Source organism: Bubalus bubalis, chromosome 8 (genome assembly GCF_019923935.1).
Source record: "Bubalus bubalis isolate 160015118507 breed Murrah chromosome 8, NDDB_SH_1, whole genome shotgun sequence".
In the NCBI taxonomy this organism is placed as follows: Eukaryota; Metazoa; Chordata; class Mammalia; order Artiodactyla; family Bovidae; genus Bubalus; species Bubalus bubalis.
In genome coordinates, this window is record NC_059164.1 from 56,878,679 (window position 1) to 56,895,877 (window position 17,199).

Consider the following 17,199-nt stretch of genomic DNA (forward strand, 5'->3'; position numbering starts at 1 on the left):
TCTGAACTGGAATAATATTACTTACAGAAAATAATATATTTCCTTAAATACTTGGGGGCATAAAAACACCCTTGTTGTAAAGCTTCATATACACCCAGAGAAAAATGTTGATACAAACCATAACAATATCTGCTGTTAGTCAAGACTGGGCAAAGATTGTCAGTACCAATTTTTCAGCAGAAGTACACAGAATCCATGCAGTGCATGTTAAAATGAGTAAAATTTACTTAAATGTCAGCAGTAGCAACCCACTCCAGTATCCTTGCCTGGTAAATCCCATGGATGGAGGAGCCTGGTGGGCTACAGTCCGTGGGGTCACTAGGAGTCGGACATGACTGAGGGACTTCACTTTCACTTTTCACTTTCACGCATTGGAGAGGGAAATGGCAACCCACTCCAGTGTTCTTGCCTGGAGAATCCCAGGGACGGGGGAGCCTGGTGGGCGCCGTCTATGGGGTTGCACAGAGTTGGACATGACTGAAGCGACTTAGCAGCAGCAGCCCTCTATTACTAGATTCTATAATATTATATATATATATATATATATATATATATATATATTTAGCTCTATATTATAACTCAGAGCTTTGAAATGGACAGCGAGTGTTACAAATAAATCTTTGAAAGTTCATTATTATCCAATAAAATTATTGCTCACTATATCTGAAATAACAAATCTATGGCTTTGACATTTAATCAGAGCATGAGCACATTTATTGAATCTCATATTTGAGATGATTATTTCAGTAGAGCCCCAATTAAAAGCATGTGGATTTTAAAAATTCCTTTCAAATAAAGTAAAATGCACAATGCTTGTTTTACTTGGACAGATTCATTTTATTCTTTGCTTCATGTTCAGTTGCCTTTTCTTAAACATGCTTATTCTGAGTTTTTAATGAACAGAAATGGCTGTAATGTAAGTATACAAAGAACAAACCAAGAACTGCTTTGTGTGTAACAAAGGACCTAGAAGGTTGAAACTGCCCATATTCCCCTGTGACTGCTCAGTTGAATATAAACTGTTTACAATAGAATGTGAAAGGAAGTTTCTATCTGCTCTGGGGTTGGTATTATAATGTAAGGTGTTATAATATGTTTTATATGCCTACATAATTTAAATTATTAGACTTTAAATAAAGACTCCTTAATCCAAGTCCAAGAAGAAAGGAAGGAAGAGAAGGAGAGAAGGACAAAAGAGAGAAAGAAGGAAGGAAAATGGGAGAGAATCTGGGTCTCTGCCACTCTCCTTTTTCACTTCTAGTGAGAGAAACTCTAAGTGTTGTCTATTCATGAGCTTCTGCAACTCACACTGCAGCTTAACTGTCTGTTCTCTGATTTAATAGAAAATTTGATTGTTTTTCTAGGATTTACATCCAGAGTAATTGTTTTTGCATTCTAATATAGTAAGAAGTAGATTGAATAAATGCATAACATATTAGAAATGCTATTAAGCAAATGATTCTATGTGGTACTGTTGAATAAATGTTCTCCTTTTCTCTTATGAACAAAACACAAATTTCTCCAATTATTTTTAAATTGATTGTTCTCTATTGTTGCCAAAGGAAAGTGAAAAACATTTGTGAGTTCACTTCATTTAATCTTCTGTATGAATAACTGGAGCAACAGAAGACATGTCTATACAGTCAGGAACTTTTGCCATGGTGGTGATAGAGGACATATCTGTTTTGTTCTGTTTATTTGCTTTTTAAATGGGCCATTTTTCTAAAAGAGCATTCTGAAAATCAGTGAACTTCCAGAAACTTGGATTGTTCTGAGGCTGATAATTGAGCTTTATTGTTAAAAAAAAAAAAAAAAAGTTGACTTTCCCAGTCTGAACAACATCAGGAGTTTAAAAAGTTACCAGACTTGCCAATGAATAAGGACAACAACTCAAGTTTTTATTTTTAAGACCTTAACGGATCTACAGTTTTGTGTCCATGCTTTTAGGTCTAAGTGGAGAAGTAAGTATGTAAATAATGGATGACTGTTCTCATTTTATTCATAGTGGAGATGTTAATATGCTTTCTCCAGCATGCACAGATGTGGGTAACGTGATGTGTTCTGGGGTCCTGCACAGCCTCCTGTGAACAGGGCCTGATCTGTGTTCCTGTGAGGTTAAGAATATGCTTCTGAGAAAATTAATCATCTATTTGCACCTTGCATTTGTTTTCAGTCCAGAAAAATAAGCCTGTGCTTGCTGATGCTTTAAGTATTGAGCTCTCGTGTATTCCTTGGAGTATCATGCATAGATTTGATACATCAATAGAGTCAAATTGGCTAAAAGAGCTGTCAATGATAAAAGCGGGGATGCTATAAAAGACAATGGCCTGATCACATTCCTGTGAATGCCCTACCTCCTCCCTGTCTTCTGCATCTTATCCCTGGTTATGCAGAGAGAGTGGAGATAATTCTCAACCTTAGAGAACAAGTGTTCATCGTCAGTTACAAAGGCACTGGTTATCACTTTTATACCATCCTAGTGGCTTTGCTTTTTAAATGAATGGACAACAATGTACAGTTTTTACTATGTGGCCACTGGTTTAAAAGATGCTGACTTTGTTTTTGCATTCAGTTTTGTGGGAGAAGGGGATTGTACGTACAGATATCCATCTCTTTTATATATCAGTGGATTTTTTTTTCTTTCTCATTTGCATAAATTGGTAGTATATATAATAAAACTGCAAACAACAGAAAGCAAGCCCGAAAGAACAGAACTTCTGTCAGGAGATTTGTTCACTTGGGGTGCAAGGAACAATAAAAATTCATGTTGTATTTGTGTTTTAGAAGGTACTTTGAGGTTCTCTCTCTCTCTCTCTCTCCCCCTCTCCCTTCTCAACAAGCTAAATAGCACATGGCAGTTGCCACAGCAACCCATTTTTGTGATTTGCAGAATACGGGAGCAAACCAGATGTAAATTGTCAGTCAATAAATCTCTCTTCTCATAGAAGATGGTAACATATGCGGTCTTATTTGGTCAATTTATAAACTTTTGTGGTGTTTTGTTCTCATTTGTTCCTTTCCACATGCTGTCAGAAATTAGCATTCTATTCTTTGGCTGCATAATTTCTGAGTTTCATATATAATGTTAACTGAAATACCTAGATGGCAGAATTATAGAAGGCTGCTGTTGAAAAATGAAAGTTATTTGACATCAGTTGTGCCATTTTTCAGCATATTGACCCATGGATTCTTTGGTTTATCTCATGGAGAGGAGTCAAATTAATTTTTATAGGGCATTTTCAAAGCTGTTGTGACTCTTACTTGGAAATCCATAATTTCAGTCTACAGAGATGGGTGTGTTTTTGTCTCCATGAATCCTTTGCTGTGGAAACAATTGCTTTAGGCTGCAACTGTTGGAAGTCTAAGGCCCTGCTTTTGCTCTCTGTATCCTGGCAAGTGGGCCCACATTTTGGGTCCAACTTATTTCAAATAGATATTGTACTTCCTCTTCCTTCCTTTTATCTTTTCTCCTTTCTTGTGTATAAGGCTCTTGCCTTTACTTTCTTCCCCAATATTCCAGAAGTCACGATCCCCTCATCCTGAGGACATTTTGCCTCTGCTTCCAATGGAATGAGAGCCTGGGTATTTGTGTGCATAGTTTTTAACTTGACAGTAATTTGATAGGTAGTGCAGCTTACAACTTATTAGGATACACTTGTATCTTTTCCCTTGCTGCCTGTTGGCAAGTCCTTCACCTTTTCTGTTCCTTTTCTGTTCCTAATAACAATCTTCCTTTCTCCTACATTTAATAATCTTGAGCATTTGTTCCAAAGAGCCACAGCCTGAAAAGACTAGGTGGGGGAATTTATGATGAGACATTTCTAATGTTTAGCACTATTTTAAACAATTGCTGGCAACCAGATGAAGTAGTTTCACTTATAATACCCCCTCCTTCCTTTTAAAACCGCTATCAGCAGCAGTTGAAGTGATGGTGTTCCTTACTACACTGACAGCATAAGGATACATGAAGATGTATAAACTTAGAACATCAGCAGCAGATGTGAAGACATTTCTAGAACTAAAGATGGCATTTGGTAAATCTAAAGTAGATGGCAGCAGACATTGTTTTATTCTCTAGAATAATTTTGAATTGCGGCCTAAAGCACTGTACATTTATGGGAAAGCAGGACATAGAGGGAGAGAAAGATAATTGCATGACCACTGTCTCATCCTTACCTGGGGTTTCATCATTTCCCCTCTACAAAACTAGCTCAAGCTGTGACAAATGGAGGTGTGTATGGGCATGCATGAAGGAAGGAAAGAAGGAATTCTTCAACAGCAGGAGACATTTTTCTAGCAAATTTGGCTTTCAGAGTGGTTGCTTGAATATAGGCTCAAACCCAGAGGTACGAGTAGTGTTACACTTGGTAAGTGAGAGTGAAATTGCAGCCTTTCCTCCAAACCCATATTACAGGCATGTAACTTTACTTTTCCTACTTTGCCCCACATTTAACCCCAATACTACTACTACTTCTTCTTTTTATTTTGATATGGAACATTTTAAAGGTCCTTATTGAATTTGTTACAATATTGCTTCTGTTATATGTTTTGGTTTTTTGACCACAAGGCATGTTGGATCTTAGGTCCCCAAACGAAGATCAAACTCACACACCCTGCATTGGAAGATGAAATCTTAACCACTGGGCCTCCAGGGAAGTCCCTCCCCAATACTTCTCAAGTACCCAGTGCAAATGCTTTCTCATATTCTCTTGTTCTCTGGCACTCTCAGCTATGTTCCTTAGAGGCAGCCTAGTGATTAAAGGATCAGACATGGACTCTAGTTCTTCTTCTTCCTCTGTCATTGATTTCTTACCTATATAAATGGTGGTTGATAATAGTACCTATGGGCTTCCCTAATGGCTCAGTGGGTAAAGAATCCACCTGCAATGCATGAGACAGAGAGGCACAGGTTTAATCCCTGGGTCAGGAAGATCCTCTGGAGGAGGGAATGGCAACACACTCCAGTAGTCTTGCTTGAAAAATTCCATGGGCGGAGGAGACTGGCAGGCTACAGTCCAAAGGGTCACAAAGAGTCAGACACAAACAGCAACTGAGCACAAACACAAGCACAATAGTATCTACCTCAGAGGGATGGTGTGAAAACAAAATAATGCATTAGAAGTTCTTAGTTAAAAAATGTTAATATTAACTGCTTGGGAAACACAGTAATTACTAAATATTCAGTTCAGTTCAGTTCAGTCGCTCAGTCGTGTCCAACTTTGCGACACCATGAATTGCAGCATGCCAGGCCTCCCTCTCCATCACCAACTCCTGGAGTTCACCCAAACTCATGTCCATCGAGTCAGTGATGCCATCTAGCCATCTCATCCTCTGTCGTCCCCTTCTCCTCCTGCCCCAATCTCTCCCAGTGTCAGGGTCTTTTCCAGTGAGTCAACTCTTCGCATGAAGTGGCCAAAGTATTGGAGTTTCAGCTTCAGCATCAGTCCTTCCAATGAACACTCAGGACTGATCTCCTTTAGGATGGACTGGTTGGATCTCCTTGCAGTCCAAGGGACTCTCAAGGGTCTTCTACAACAGCACAGTTTAAAAGCATCAATTCTTAAGTGCTCAGCTTTCTTCACAGTCCAACTCTCACGTCCATACATGACCACTGGAAAAACTATAGCCTTGACTAGAGGAACCTTTGTTGGCAAAGTAATGTGTCTGCATTTTAATATGCTATCTAGGTTGGTCATAACTTTCCTTCCAACGAGTAAGCGTCTTTTAATTTCATGGCTGCAGTCACCATCTGCAATGATTTTGGAGCCCAAAAAAATAAAGTCTGACACTGTTTCCACTGTTTCCCCATCTATTTCCCATGAAGTGATTACTATTACCAAATTAATAAGTCATGTATGTATGCGAAATTTCTTCAGTCATATACTACTCTTTGTGGCCTTATGGACTATAGCCAGCCGGGCTCCTCTCTCAATTGCATTCTCCAGGCAAGAATACTGGGGTGGGTTGCTATGCCCTCCTCCAGGGGATCTTCTGGACTCAGGGTTGGAACCCATGTCTCTTACATCTCCTGCACTGGCTGGCGGGTTATTTACCACTAATGCTACCTGGGAAGTCCACTAATACTCAAAATAATGGTCAAATTAATTTAGAATTTGTTGTAACTTAAATTTAGTTTGGAGGTGGCGATGTTAGAAGAGGAGAAGTAGCAGAGCAAAATAGAGCTACCTGAATGACATTAGGCTGATTTGCATTAGAGGTAATAGAATTTTACTTGCCTTGCAGTTTGTTTGTTTGCTTTTTATCCCTGTGAGAATAAGTCTTAAAATTCAACATAGTATTTGTTACCTCAGTTCTATGGCATGTCTTAGAAGAAGAAAAATTATTAGAAACCAGGTACAAATAAACACGGCTGCTGCTGCTACTGCTAAGTCACTTCAGTCGTGTCCGACTCGGTGCGACCCCATAGACGGCAGCCTACCAGGCTCCTCTGTCCCTGGGATTCTCCAGGCAAGAGTACTGGAGTGGGTTGCCATTTCCTTCTCCCATGCATGAAAGTGAAAAGTGAAAGTGAAGTCGCTCAGTCGTCTCTGACTCCTAGCGACCCCATAGACTGTAGCCCACCAGGCTCCTCCGTCCAAGGGATTTTCCAGGCAAGAGTACTGGAGTGGGTTGCCATTGCCTTCTCCATATACATGGCTAGACACTGATAAAAACTATTAACAGTTGACAGATGTTAAGAAAAAGTCCAGTGTTGGTGTGTATGCAAGTATATACGTATGTGCCTGAATGCTTGTGTTAAGTTGGCATTGAAATTGATAGAGTACTAGAAGTACAGTGGTTAAATATAAATCTGCAAAAATGCTAGCATAACTTTTTTGAGATGATGGGATAGGACAGCGGTCATTTCTTAAGATATGGTTATACTTGGGGGGAAATAAATCTTAAAGAGATTGTTAGAATGTAACTTGAATGTCATTCATTAGTACTTATAAGGAGAAGGCAATGGCACCCCACTCCAGTACTCTTGCCTGGAAAATCCCATGGATGGAGGAGCCTGATGGGCTGCAGTCTGTGGGGTCTCACAGAGTCGGACTGAGTGACTTCACTTTCACTTTTCACTTTCATGCATTGGAGAAGGAAATGGCAACCCACTCCAGTGTTCTTGCCTGGAGAATCCCAGGGATGGAGGAGCCTGTTGGGCTGCCGTCCATGGGGTCTCACGGAGTCGGACACGACTGAAGCGACTTAGCAGCAGCAGCAGCAGTACTTATAAGAAGGATTTTTCAAATGAGAGAAAATAAAAACTATATCTGAAGTCGTTTTGATAAATGGACAGTGTTCTTTAAAAGAAGTTCAAGTTATCATCAGCAATTTAAACATTTTAATTTAGCAACTCAGGGCTTTAAGTACTCATTATTTGATACTATGCATTCTTTTGGAAGAAAACCTATGACAGGATTTTTAGAAAAAGTTAAAATATAAGTTTAAAATGAGATTTGTAATTTCAAAGATTGTAATTATTTTGTATGTTACAAAGCTTCTTAGGTTCCCAGCAAAGAGGATTAGGACAGAATGACCTAGAGGCTTTTAAATTTGGGATGGAATATCCACAAGGTGTAGACATTTCCAATAAAATAACACAAAGAACTGTATCATTCTATTTCCATTTTGGATAATTATGAAATTGGTTTTTATGTGGTTGCCATTTTTTTAATTTGTGACTTTCCATTTAATAATTTCTCTCTCTCTCTTATTTGATTTAAAAATGAAACAAACAACTCTTCAGCTAAAACCACTTTAGAGCACAAATTCAAAATCCGGGTCCCAAGTAATTAACATGCTTGATGCAGAGCAGCAGCAACACATTAATGTCAGTAAAATGTCAATCTAAAGAGGTGTCTTGAGGAGTGACTGTATGATGGCATATTGGGCTTCTGCCAGACTCTGGCAGCAAAGAGTTGTACAAATATGGGCCCTTCCCAGGGAAGAAACTGCTGGGTTTCTCTACAAGGTTGAGTTTGGGAACTTGCGGTCATAACGGTGCTTAAGAAGAGGAATGATTTGATGGGAGCATATGGTCCAGCCTTTTGGAAGCTCTGCCATCACAGTCAGTGTGCTGTGAACTACCTGCTGGGCAGGATTGACTCACCTGGCTTCTGGTTCCAGTTATGTTTTGAAGTAGTGAGGTCACTTTGAGCAAGTGACTTAGTATCTGTAAAATCTCTTTCAATTTCATGATTCTGTTATACCAGATCTGACTCCTTGTATTCTTCAATGGAATTTGAAGGCAAATGCAAAGGGAGTGTAGAATTGATTCATTAATGATGCCAGCGGTGGCTTCTGGGCACCCCTCAGTACCAAGAAATGACTATAGGTAGTGGTCCTCTTTAGACTGTAGACTATTCTTACCACAGTCTCACAGGCATATTAACTAAGAATGTCTACTTAAACATCTCAGTCATATCCCTGTCAATCAAACCCCTGTCTCATCTAGCTCTACCCTATTCTTGGTCTTTTCTTGGGAAAAATACAACACAATATACCTACTGCATGCATATTCTGTATACATTCAAGCAAGTGATTGTTCATCAATAATAAGCAATTTTTCTAAAACTAAAATAAAAATGGCAGAAAATGAACAATGAAAAAAGATTTGAATCTTTAACCACTTGTTCTGAAACTTTGAAAAGTCATTAGGTGTCACTCCTAGAGATTCTAAGATTCTGTGTTAAACATAAACACTGTGAATTTGATGTCAATCATCACATTTACACCTTACTGAAATTTCCTTTAATGTTAAAAGTGAATCAAAATATAAAAATAAATGTATATGTTATATCTAGGCAATATGCTTCAAAATACTTTTGGAATATATGCCTTGTAAAATCTTAATAGAATGACACCTGTTAAGATGAGAACATTTAGATAGATATGGCTCTGGTTGTTGTATTATATGCCAGCAAATAAATGCTGTACATAATTTCTTATGCATATCTCAAGGTTCTTTTCATTGACTTTGATTACATTCTTAGTCATTGATTATATAGCCATGATGGGGCATGTCTAAGTGAATGACTAAATCATAAATTATTTTAGAATATCTTTCCTTTCAAAGATTCAAAGAGTTTCCTTTCAAAGAGTTCAAAGAACTATCAAGTAAGTAGATAGAGTGGTACATTGATTTATAATTAAACATAATTATCTGAAAAGAAAAACCTCATGGTTAAGTGAAGTTAAGAACAGAATATACTACTACCTTCAGGGGTGGGTGGGAAGGAGAGTAGGGGCAGGTTGTGGTGGTTGAGGAGGAGTTACTATTCTAGATAGGAAAACATTTTTTATGGGGCAGATTTGAATTTAAAAGTGTTTGTCATTTTTCCTGGGTGTACAGAATGTAGAAAAATATAAAGAAGTTTCAAATAGTTCTCAAATCTGGTAAGCTATATTCAAGGGGGCAGGATATGGTGGTTGAGGAGGAGTTACTATTCTAGATAGGAAAACATTCTTTGTGGAGCAGATTTGAATTTATAAGTGTTTGTCATTTTTCCTGGATGTACACAATGTATAAAAATATAAATAAGTTTCAAATAGTTCTCAAATCTGGTGAGCTATATTGAAGGAGGAAGGAAAGAGTTGAAACATTTTTCTGCATGGTCAGTTTGCAAGGTATTTATGACCTGGAAAACTTCCCTTGTTTTATTCCTTATATCCATTCCCTAAAAAACGGTAAAGATCTTAGATGTTCACAAGTCCTTTTGGAATTCATCTATAATCATTTTTTTCATTACACTTTTGAAATTGCACAAATTAATGGCAATAATTAAATCTACAAGATTTATTTATTATTTATTATTAATGGCAACAAGAAAATCTACAATTTAGATTAGTTGTATTATAATAGCACAATTTTAAGGGCTATTATATTGTTCATGAAATACTAATTGAGTCAGATGTGTGATAAAACTAAAGTTTGATTATTATATGTTTTCTAAACTTTGCTGAGAAAATTACTACTATAGAAAGAAACTGTTGTTGAATGCTTCTGCATGAAAAGTAAAATGCTTCCCAAAGGAGAAATATATTATGCTTATTCTCATTTATATATGTTATGGGAGGCAAATAGCATGATTTTAAGAGTCAAACATTCAGGATTCAAATCAGGACCCTGGTACAATGGAAAATTGGGCAGATGCTTCCCCTTCCTAAGCCTCTGCTCCCTCACGGAGCTGAGATATTAGTGAGATGAGGTATGTAAAAACCTTAATGTTGAATAACTGTTGGCCAGCATCCCCCCTTTCTCCTCTTCCTCCTCATCATTACGTATGAATGTAAGAAATAACAGGAAAAAAAAATCAAAAAATTTAATTTAAAATTCTAAAAATATTTTATTTCATACCTGTGTTAGGTTATTCATGATGTACAGATATTTTACCTTTTATCACCTCCAGCTTAAATTCACTTCTCAGTTGCCTAATGATAATTTTTTAAAAATAGTTGACTCTGACAAGAAAAGACAGCTGAATATGAGCTCTCTCAACATTATTCTTTATCATTGGGAGAATCCTCAGTAACATTTGGCCCTGATTTCACATTCAGCTTTTTCTGTGTAGGACAGCCAGATTGAAGGACTCCCCTGATAGTTCTTTGAGGAGGTCACTCAGCGAGAAACGCGGAAGTTTTGCAAAGAGCTGGGATAGAAGAGTTTTGCTGAAGTTTTAGGTTTGGCTCAGCATGCTCTGTTTGGAAAATGGATTACAGCTTTCATCAACTATCTTCACAGAGCTAGAAGCTTACCGATGATGAGGAGGACTGATTAATTTCATTGACAACTGATGGTCATACTAGCAGTGAAGCAGAGTTCAGACTGTTGTGACCTTCTTTGTTTAAAGGAGAATGCATGAAGGAAGGAAGGATCCACAGACTGGAACTGGACCCCAGAAGGCTTGTTATAAATAATGAAAATTGAGACTTACGGGCTAAGCTTTGTATTTCTCCTTTGTGTCGGTTATTGTGCTGGGTGACCTCAGTGAAAGAAGCACGCTGAATTCTACTTGACGGATAAATGGTGAAGGAAGAAGACTGTAAGCCCATAAGGTGCCGGTTAAATAATCTGGCTGTGCACTGCAGCAATCATTTTAGTTGAGCAAGTGGATGATACTCAAATACAACTAAGTAAATCATCACTTTTTTCTCAGAAACAAATAAAAGAAGAAAATATGAGTGAATGCTGCCAATAGATGATACCCTAGTATAAGAAGAATGCATTCTGTGAAATGCTAAATTGGGAGATTGTATTTGGATAGAGAATCTGAGATCTGGAAGGCAGTGTAGACTAGTTATATTTAGGTAATACCAACAAGAAAGCAGTGTTGCCTGGTGTACAAAGGCATGATCTTTACAGCCAAACTGACCGTCTTTAATTAAGTGAGGCAAGTTGCTTTTTCTTCACTAAATCTTATTCTCTCAGTTGTAAAGTGGGATTGATACTAATTACTATTATAATAATTACTAATAATAGTTTGATATGATTATTGTGAGGGGTAAATGATAACATACCCATGAAGTGTTTAGCATTGCCGGGCACAGAAAATGCCTGTGTGCAGCATAGTAAATGAGTTCTGCTAATATCATGATCATTTCCTTAGCCAGTAACGATTGTCAAAGAGACATAATGCAATTTTAACTCATAAGGTCTCTGCTAACAGTATTTTAGGTCATAAAACATGTAATTCTTTATTCCTTTGGCCATTTTGTCCAATAGCAGAAGACTGTGACAGACACAGTTTGTAGTATAAATGAAAAATGAGACTTCGGTATTTACATGGAATTTGCTTGCTCATTAAAAGTAAAGTAACTGATTAAGGAGATGGCACTTAGGCAAGTGTCTCATTGATTTTCAAAAGTTTGCTGAAACTCACTTTATGACACTCTTTGAGCAGCTGTAGTGTCTGTGTAAAAAACGTGTGGATGATCAACTACAATAAGCGGAACAAATATAACTTATATGTTTGGTAAGTGAATCAGTTCATCTAGTCACACAAAGAATTGACTTAGATGAATAGTCTAAGCTCTATCTTATAATGGCATTTTATATGCTTTTCACTCAATAATTATTAGGAAAAGAGTGTCCAAGTTTTATAAGTGCTTAGAATATATTTCTTTTTCAGATATAGTGGTTGCATTGTTCTTTTCATTCCATGCTCTTGCATTTTCTCTTCAGTGATAACAGCATTGCCACCTACTTTCAGGTTCATTTTCACCTCCTCTTTTGTTTTACTCTCAATGCCTTAGGCACGTGTAGTATAAGGCCATTAACCCCTTGGTCTTTGTGGAAATCAAAACACCATTTGTTTAGATGTAAATTACCTCCTACCACTATTGAAATTTCAGAAAAGTCCATTATGATCCTATAGACTGTCTATTAGGTGTTTCTGATTTTTTGATGATTTTTTTATTTTTCTGACTGATTTTTTTGATGACAACAAAATTAAACATGGAGCCCAGAGACATTGTTAGCAAACAGCAATAAGACTGGTATGTCTCAGGCATATGAATAAAGCGGTGAGAAAAACAGTCTAATGACATAAAGGCCAATATGAATTGTATCTCAGAAAATACATGTCTGTTAACATTTTTTGAGTTTTTATATTGTTTTGAAACAAAAGTAAATTTCTGACAATGTAATTTAAATGCCTTGACCTTTCAATGTGATGAGACTGTAACATATCAGGGACCAAATTTTATCAGTGGAATAAATTTGCTGGAACATTTGCCCTTGTTTCTTTATAGTCATTTTATTAATATAATTTCCTAACTTTAGAGAGCATTGTAATAAAGCTCATTCCAGTCCTCTCTACCACAGTGCCTCTTTAAGTATTTCCTGGAATCAAAATACTCAATATTACTTTTGCCACTGGTAAGTGTTGTGAGTCCAGAGACTTCCTGAAGGCCATTGCTTAGCCATGGCGCATTAGCAGGCTCAATCCCAGGGGAATACATTCTCCCATTCCTGGAGTCATGGCTTTGTACAAGTCAGGAAACTGCCTCCTCTCTCTCACTCCTCAGGGAATTAAATCCCAGAGGTTTTAGGCCTCTGGAAAGAGAAAATATTTCTTGTTGATGCTAAGCCTTTAATTGATTCAGTGGGTAATTGGGGAGTCCATGGGCCTTTTCAGTGCAGACTTGGAAAAAAGTGGTGATGTTTACACTCCTTCCTAAACAGAGTAGCTATTATTTGTGGGATGCTTCACTTTCTGGAAGTAAAGCTTGGCAAGATAACCTTTGGAACATGTGTTTTAGGAATTTTCATTTATTCCAAGGATGACATTACTTATGAAAGATAAAATCTCCCTCAGGGCCCTCAGAATAATCTGAATAAATTTACTGGCATTTTGAGTTCTTAGTGTGCCATTTTCTCTCCAAGACTAACTAGAAAAGAGATGCCAAAGGCTGCTTTTCTAATAGACGTTATCCATTGGTGGTGCTTCAAATGACTGAAGACTTTGCTCATAATTTTCCAACAATCTTGAACATGCCTGAAAAACTTACTCATCACATTTTATCCAATTTTTGATACTTTTGCCAAGTATCTGTTTATCAGAGCGCTAATGCTGTCAGACAAACATATGGGTGAGTAGGTTGAAGACATGCAGTCTTTTTCTCCAAGAATAGAGGTTGGTTGTGTGTGTGTGTTTCTTTAATTTATCTTGGGCATTTTATTAGCTATGATTTAAATTAAGAAGTGCAGATTTTTAATTGCAATTATCTATCCACCCGTACTGTGGTATGGTGCAAAGGGCACAAATCTTGAAAGGATTAGGCTAGAGTGTGATTTCAGAAAAAAGAGAATGGACATTTACTCATCAGCTCACAAAGAGCCAAGTACTGTGATTGGTGCTGTGCCATCTTTGGAGTCAGGATACCCACGCCCTCCATGTGTTAGTTCCCTTACTGTGTGAAGTCTTTAACCTCACAGAGCTTCATTCTTTAGTACTACAAGAAAAATGATCATCATCATTACTCCCCCAGCAGGTTGTTGGGAGGAAGAAACGTCATTTACTCTGTATACAGGATAGTTTTAGAGGAGTCACGATTACTGTTTTTTTTTTTTTTTAATTTATTCTCCTTTATTTCCCCAAAGTTTTAAAGTCAGTTCATTACTATTATCTTAGCAAAATTTGGAGAGCACACTGAGAAAGAGAAATTTGCTAAGAAGAAAAAAAATAGGGCTGTGAAATTAAGGCATTAGCTGATTGTCTACAGTGCTTCTCACCCTAACGATGGAAATGGAAAGGTAACGCAGAATGGGGGAGATGGCGAGACGAAGGTAGGTATAACTATTCTGAGCATCTCCTCTGTGAAGTGCAGAAGCAAAACATGGGAATGGACACTGCATATAAACAGGACACCTGTAAGTGCCTTAAAATATTACAGTTAACCCAGTAAAAGAGGATTGGACAGTCTCTTCAGAATTCCTGGGAACTCTGAATTATAGTAGAAGATCAATAGCTGAATAGGTGAAGGATAGCAGCATTATTATTAAGATGTTTTAAAACCAGGGCAAGAGTCTAATTTTTATGACTCATTACAAAATACAGTAGACTATATCCCAAAGGCAGATTATGAATTTGAAATATTGGTTGTGAAATACTGCAATCAAGTGAAGTTGCTCAGTCATGTCTGACTGTTTGCGACCCCATGCGCTTAGCCTGCCAGGCTCCTCTGTCCATGGAATTCTCTAGGCAAGAATACTGGAAGCCATTCCCTTCTCCAGGGGGTCTTCCCGACCCAGGGATCAAAGCCAGGTCTCCTGCATTGCAGGCAGATTCTTTACCATCTGAGCCACCAGGGAAGCCCGAGATAGATAGTTATTGCTTCTATTGTTGACTATCTGCTCTAACTTTAAGAGTACTTGATTATCTGGATAAAAATCTACTTAAGGATTTTTTGGGGGGGTGGGTGGGTGCTCATATCTATCAGCCTTTACTTATACTTTTTAAAGAATATTATATTTGGAAGAGGGTGTAGGCAGATCTTTAGCAGACTGTTGGAGGGATCACTGTAGGGCTTCTGTCCTAGACCTCCATAAAGAGCTGAGTGTGTTGGGGTAAAGATGTTAAACCCTTTGGGCCCCAGTTTCTTCACCAGTGAAATGAGCATATTAGAGCCTTTTCCGAAGGTTGTACTACTATTACATGAAAACCTCTTCCCCATCTTCATTTCCCCACACCGAGGTTTTGTAATGTACTTTTATGAATGACACCTTAAAAAATAGTCCTCAGTTAAATACAAATATGACAATTATGCAAATACATAATAATAGATAGCCCAGTGGGCACTGCATTTCTTCACAAAGTTTGAGATGAGCATTTGGAATCTCTGCTTCCCAGTCTTAACAATTTCTAAACAGCGTCTGCTGAGATTTAGTTCTACTCCTCTCATCACCGTAAAACATTTGTATTTCTCCCTGTTACTTCTTTTATCCTCTGGCACCACCTACTTTCTTTATGTGAAGTTTGATTGCTTTTAGTTTGTGGCTGCAGGAACAATTGCTGTCACATTCTCCTTGCTAGGTGTCCAACCAGACATCACTTCATCAGGAGAGAGGCAGGGAGGTGTTCACTGTGCTCTGCGTGGGACCTGTGTTCAGTTGCTACAGTGAGAAGCTTTCCTAAGTGCTGGTCGCGTAGCCAGCTTCAGAGAGTTTTATCTTTGGCAGTGCGGATAAGATGCTGATCTGTTGCCTCATGTCTACCTGCTTTATTCAGTTGCATGGGACCAAGGAGTGACACCTAAGTGGGTAAACCTTCACATCCAGGTCTCCATGGCCCATTTAGGTGGCTGCAGATGTGTCCAGTGTTTATCCAGATTGGCCGGAGCAACAATATTTTAAATTATTCTTTGGGGGCATCTTCACTGAAGCTAGAAATAGGGACTCATTTTTTAGCATGCAACTAGCTTCCTTTTAAATGATCTCCTTCAGATTCCCCAACAAATATCTCATCTATGACCATCTTCAAGGGCTGCTAATTAAGTAATACTATTTAATTTACCTTAGTGTTAGTTTGTAACTCAGATTACAAACCTTTCTCTTCAACATAATTATTTTGTAGTAAACATCACAATGTCACTTTACAAAGGCATTTTGCACCAGGAAAAATTCAGAGTGGAGAAGAAAGTAAAATATTAAACCATTTTATGACCAAAAAAAAAAAAAAAAAAGAGAGAGTTGGTGTAAAAAAGAACAAAAATAATAAAATACAGTTAGTGAATTATATGTTGATTATGGTTTTCATAGGTCCATAAATTGCTGGCTTAAAAAACTGATAACATGGTGTTTTAAGTCATTAACAGCAGTAACAAGAACCAAAGGTAAAAATTCCACCTATTCATCAGCATTCTAACTCAGCATGTTGCCTGTGACAAGCAACACTCTGAAAAGATGGTCTTTTGATGCTTGTCTTGCCAGAAAGCTATTATTTTTGGTATAGCTACATGATGTGGGGAGTCTGTGGCTTAGTCTTCCAGGCATGCTGATATGTCCATCAATTGGCATTGGTAGATGCCAATCAGATCACTAAACTCCCTGGCACACACTGGGTGACAACCCCGGGGGCCTGGAGTGATTGTATCTCTCAGACTCAAGTGGGCACATTATTGATCTCCGTAATCCACAAGATATGTATGTGAGCTTTACCAAGGTTAAAGAGTGAATCCACTGTTCTTAGGTGTCATTGATTGTAATTTTAAAAGAGGTTGGGTAGGATTTAAGAATGTGTGTGTTTGGTATGGAAAGTTTCCCCAGAAAAGGTCTGAGAAAAACTGAAATCAATACTGCAATGCTACACTATACAGGAGTTTGAAATCTGGAGGTTGAATATCAGCTTCAGGCTTTTCTCTTGGCTAGGAACTTAGGAGGTCCCTTCAAAATATCAGATCTGTTCTGTGGCAGAAGGTACACTCCTAGTAAATAGCAGAAAAGCAAATGCTACACCTTTTCCTCTTTGTAATAAATCATTTTGTTTTTCTATAGATTGCGTGTGGCATTTGAGGCAGAGCAAGAAAGCCTGCCGATATTTCAAGCTAATCCTTCAGCATCTTTCATTTTTCACTCTAGGCAGGAAACCTCTTCTTAAACTTGTTCATTTTACAGAGGGAAAATCGAAGCCCATGGCATGTTGTCAGAGCTGCTTTATTGTCATCATTTACAAAGGTCACTGGAATTAATTGACTTCTTAC

The 17,199-nt window shown here is 37.8% G+C and overlaps 2 protein-coding genes across 8 annotated transcripts in view; one reads left to right on the forward strand and one right to left on the reverse strand.

Moving 5' to 3' along the window:
- IMMP2L (inner mitochondrial membrane peptidase subunit 2) overlaps positions 1-17,199 on the forward strand; it is a 965,664-nt gene that overhangs the window by 481,415 nt on the left and 467,050 nt on the right. The window contains exon 5 of one of the 7 annotated variants that reach the window (XM_025292036.3): positions 10,572-12,732. The exons of the other annotated variants lie outside the window; for them this stretch is intronic. Within the exon in view, the coding sequence (XP_025147821.2) occupies positions 10,572-10,680 (109 nt within the window). The 3' untranslated portion in view covers positions 10,681-12,732. Of the gene's footprint in view, positions 1-10,571; positions 12,733-17,199 lie in introns of those variants that run through there. 7 annotated transcript variants of the gene reach the window in all.
- Positions 1-17,199, reverse strand: part of LRRN3 (leucine rich repeat neuronal 3) — a 41,989-nt gene that overhangs the window by 22,813 nt on the left and 1,977 nt on the right. The window lies entirely within an intron of this gene.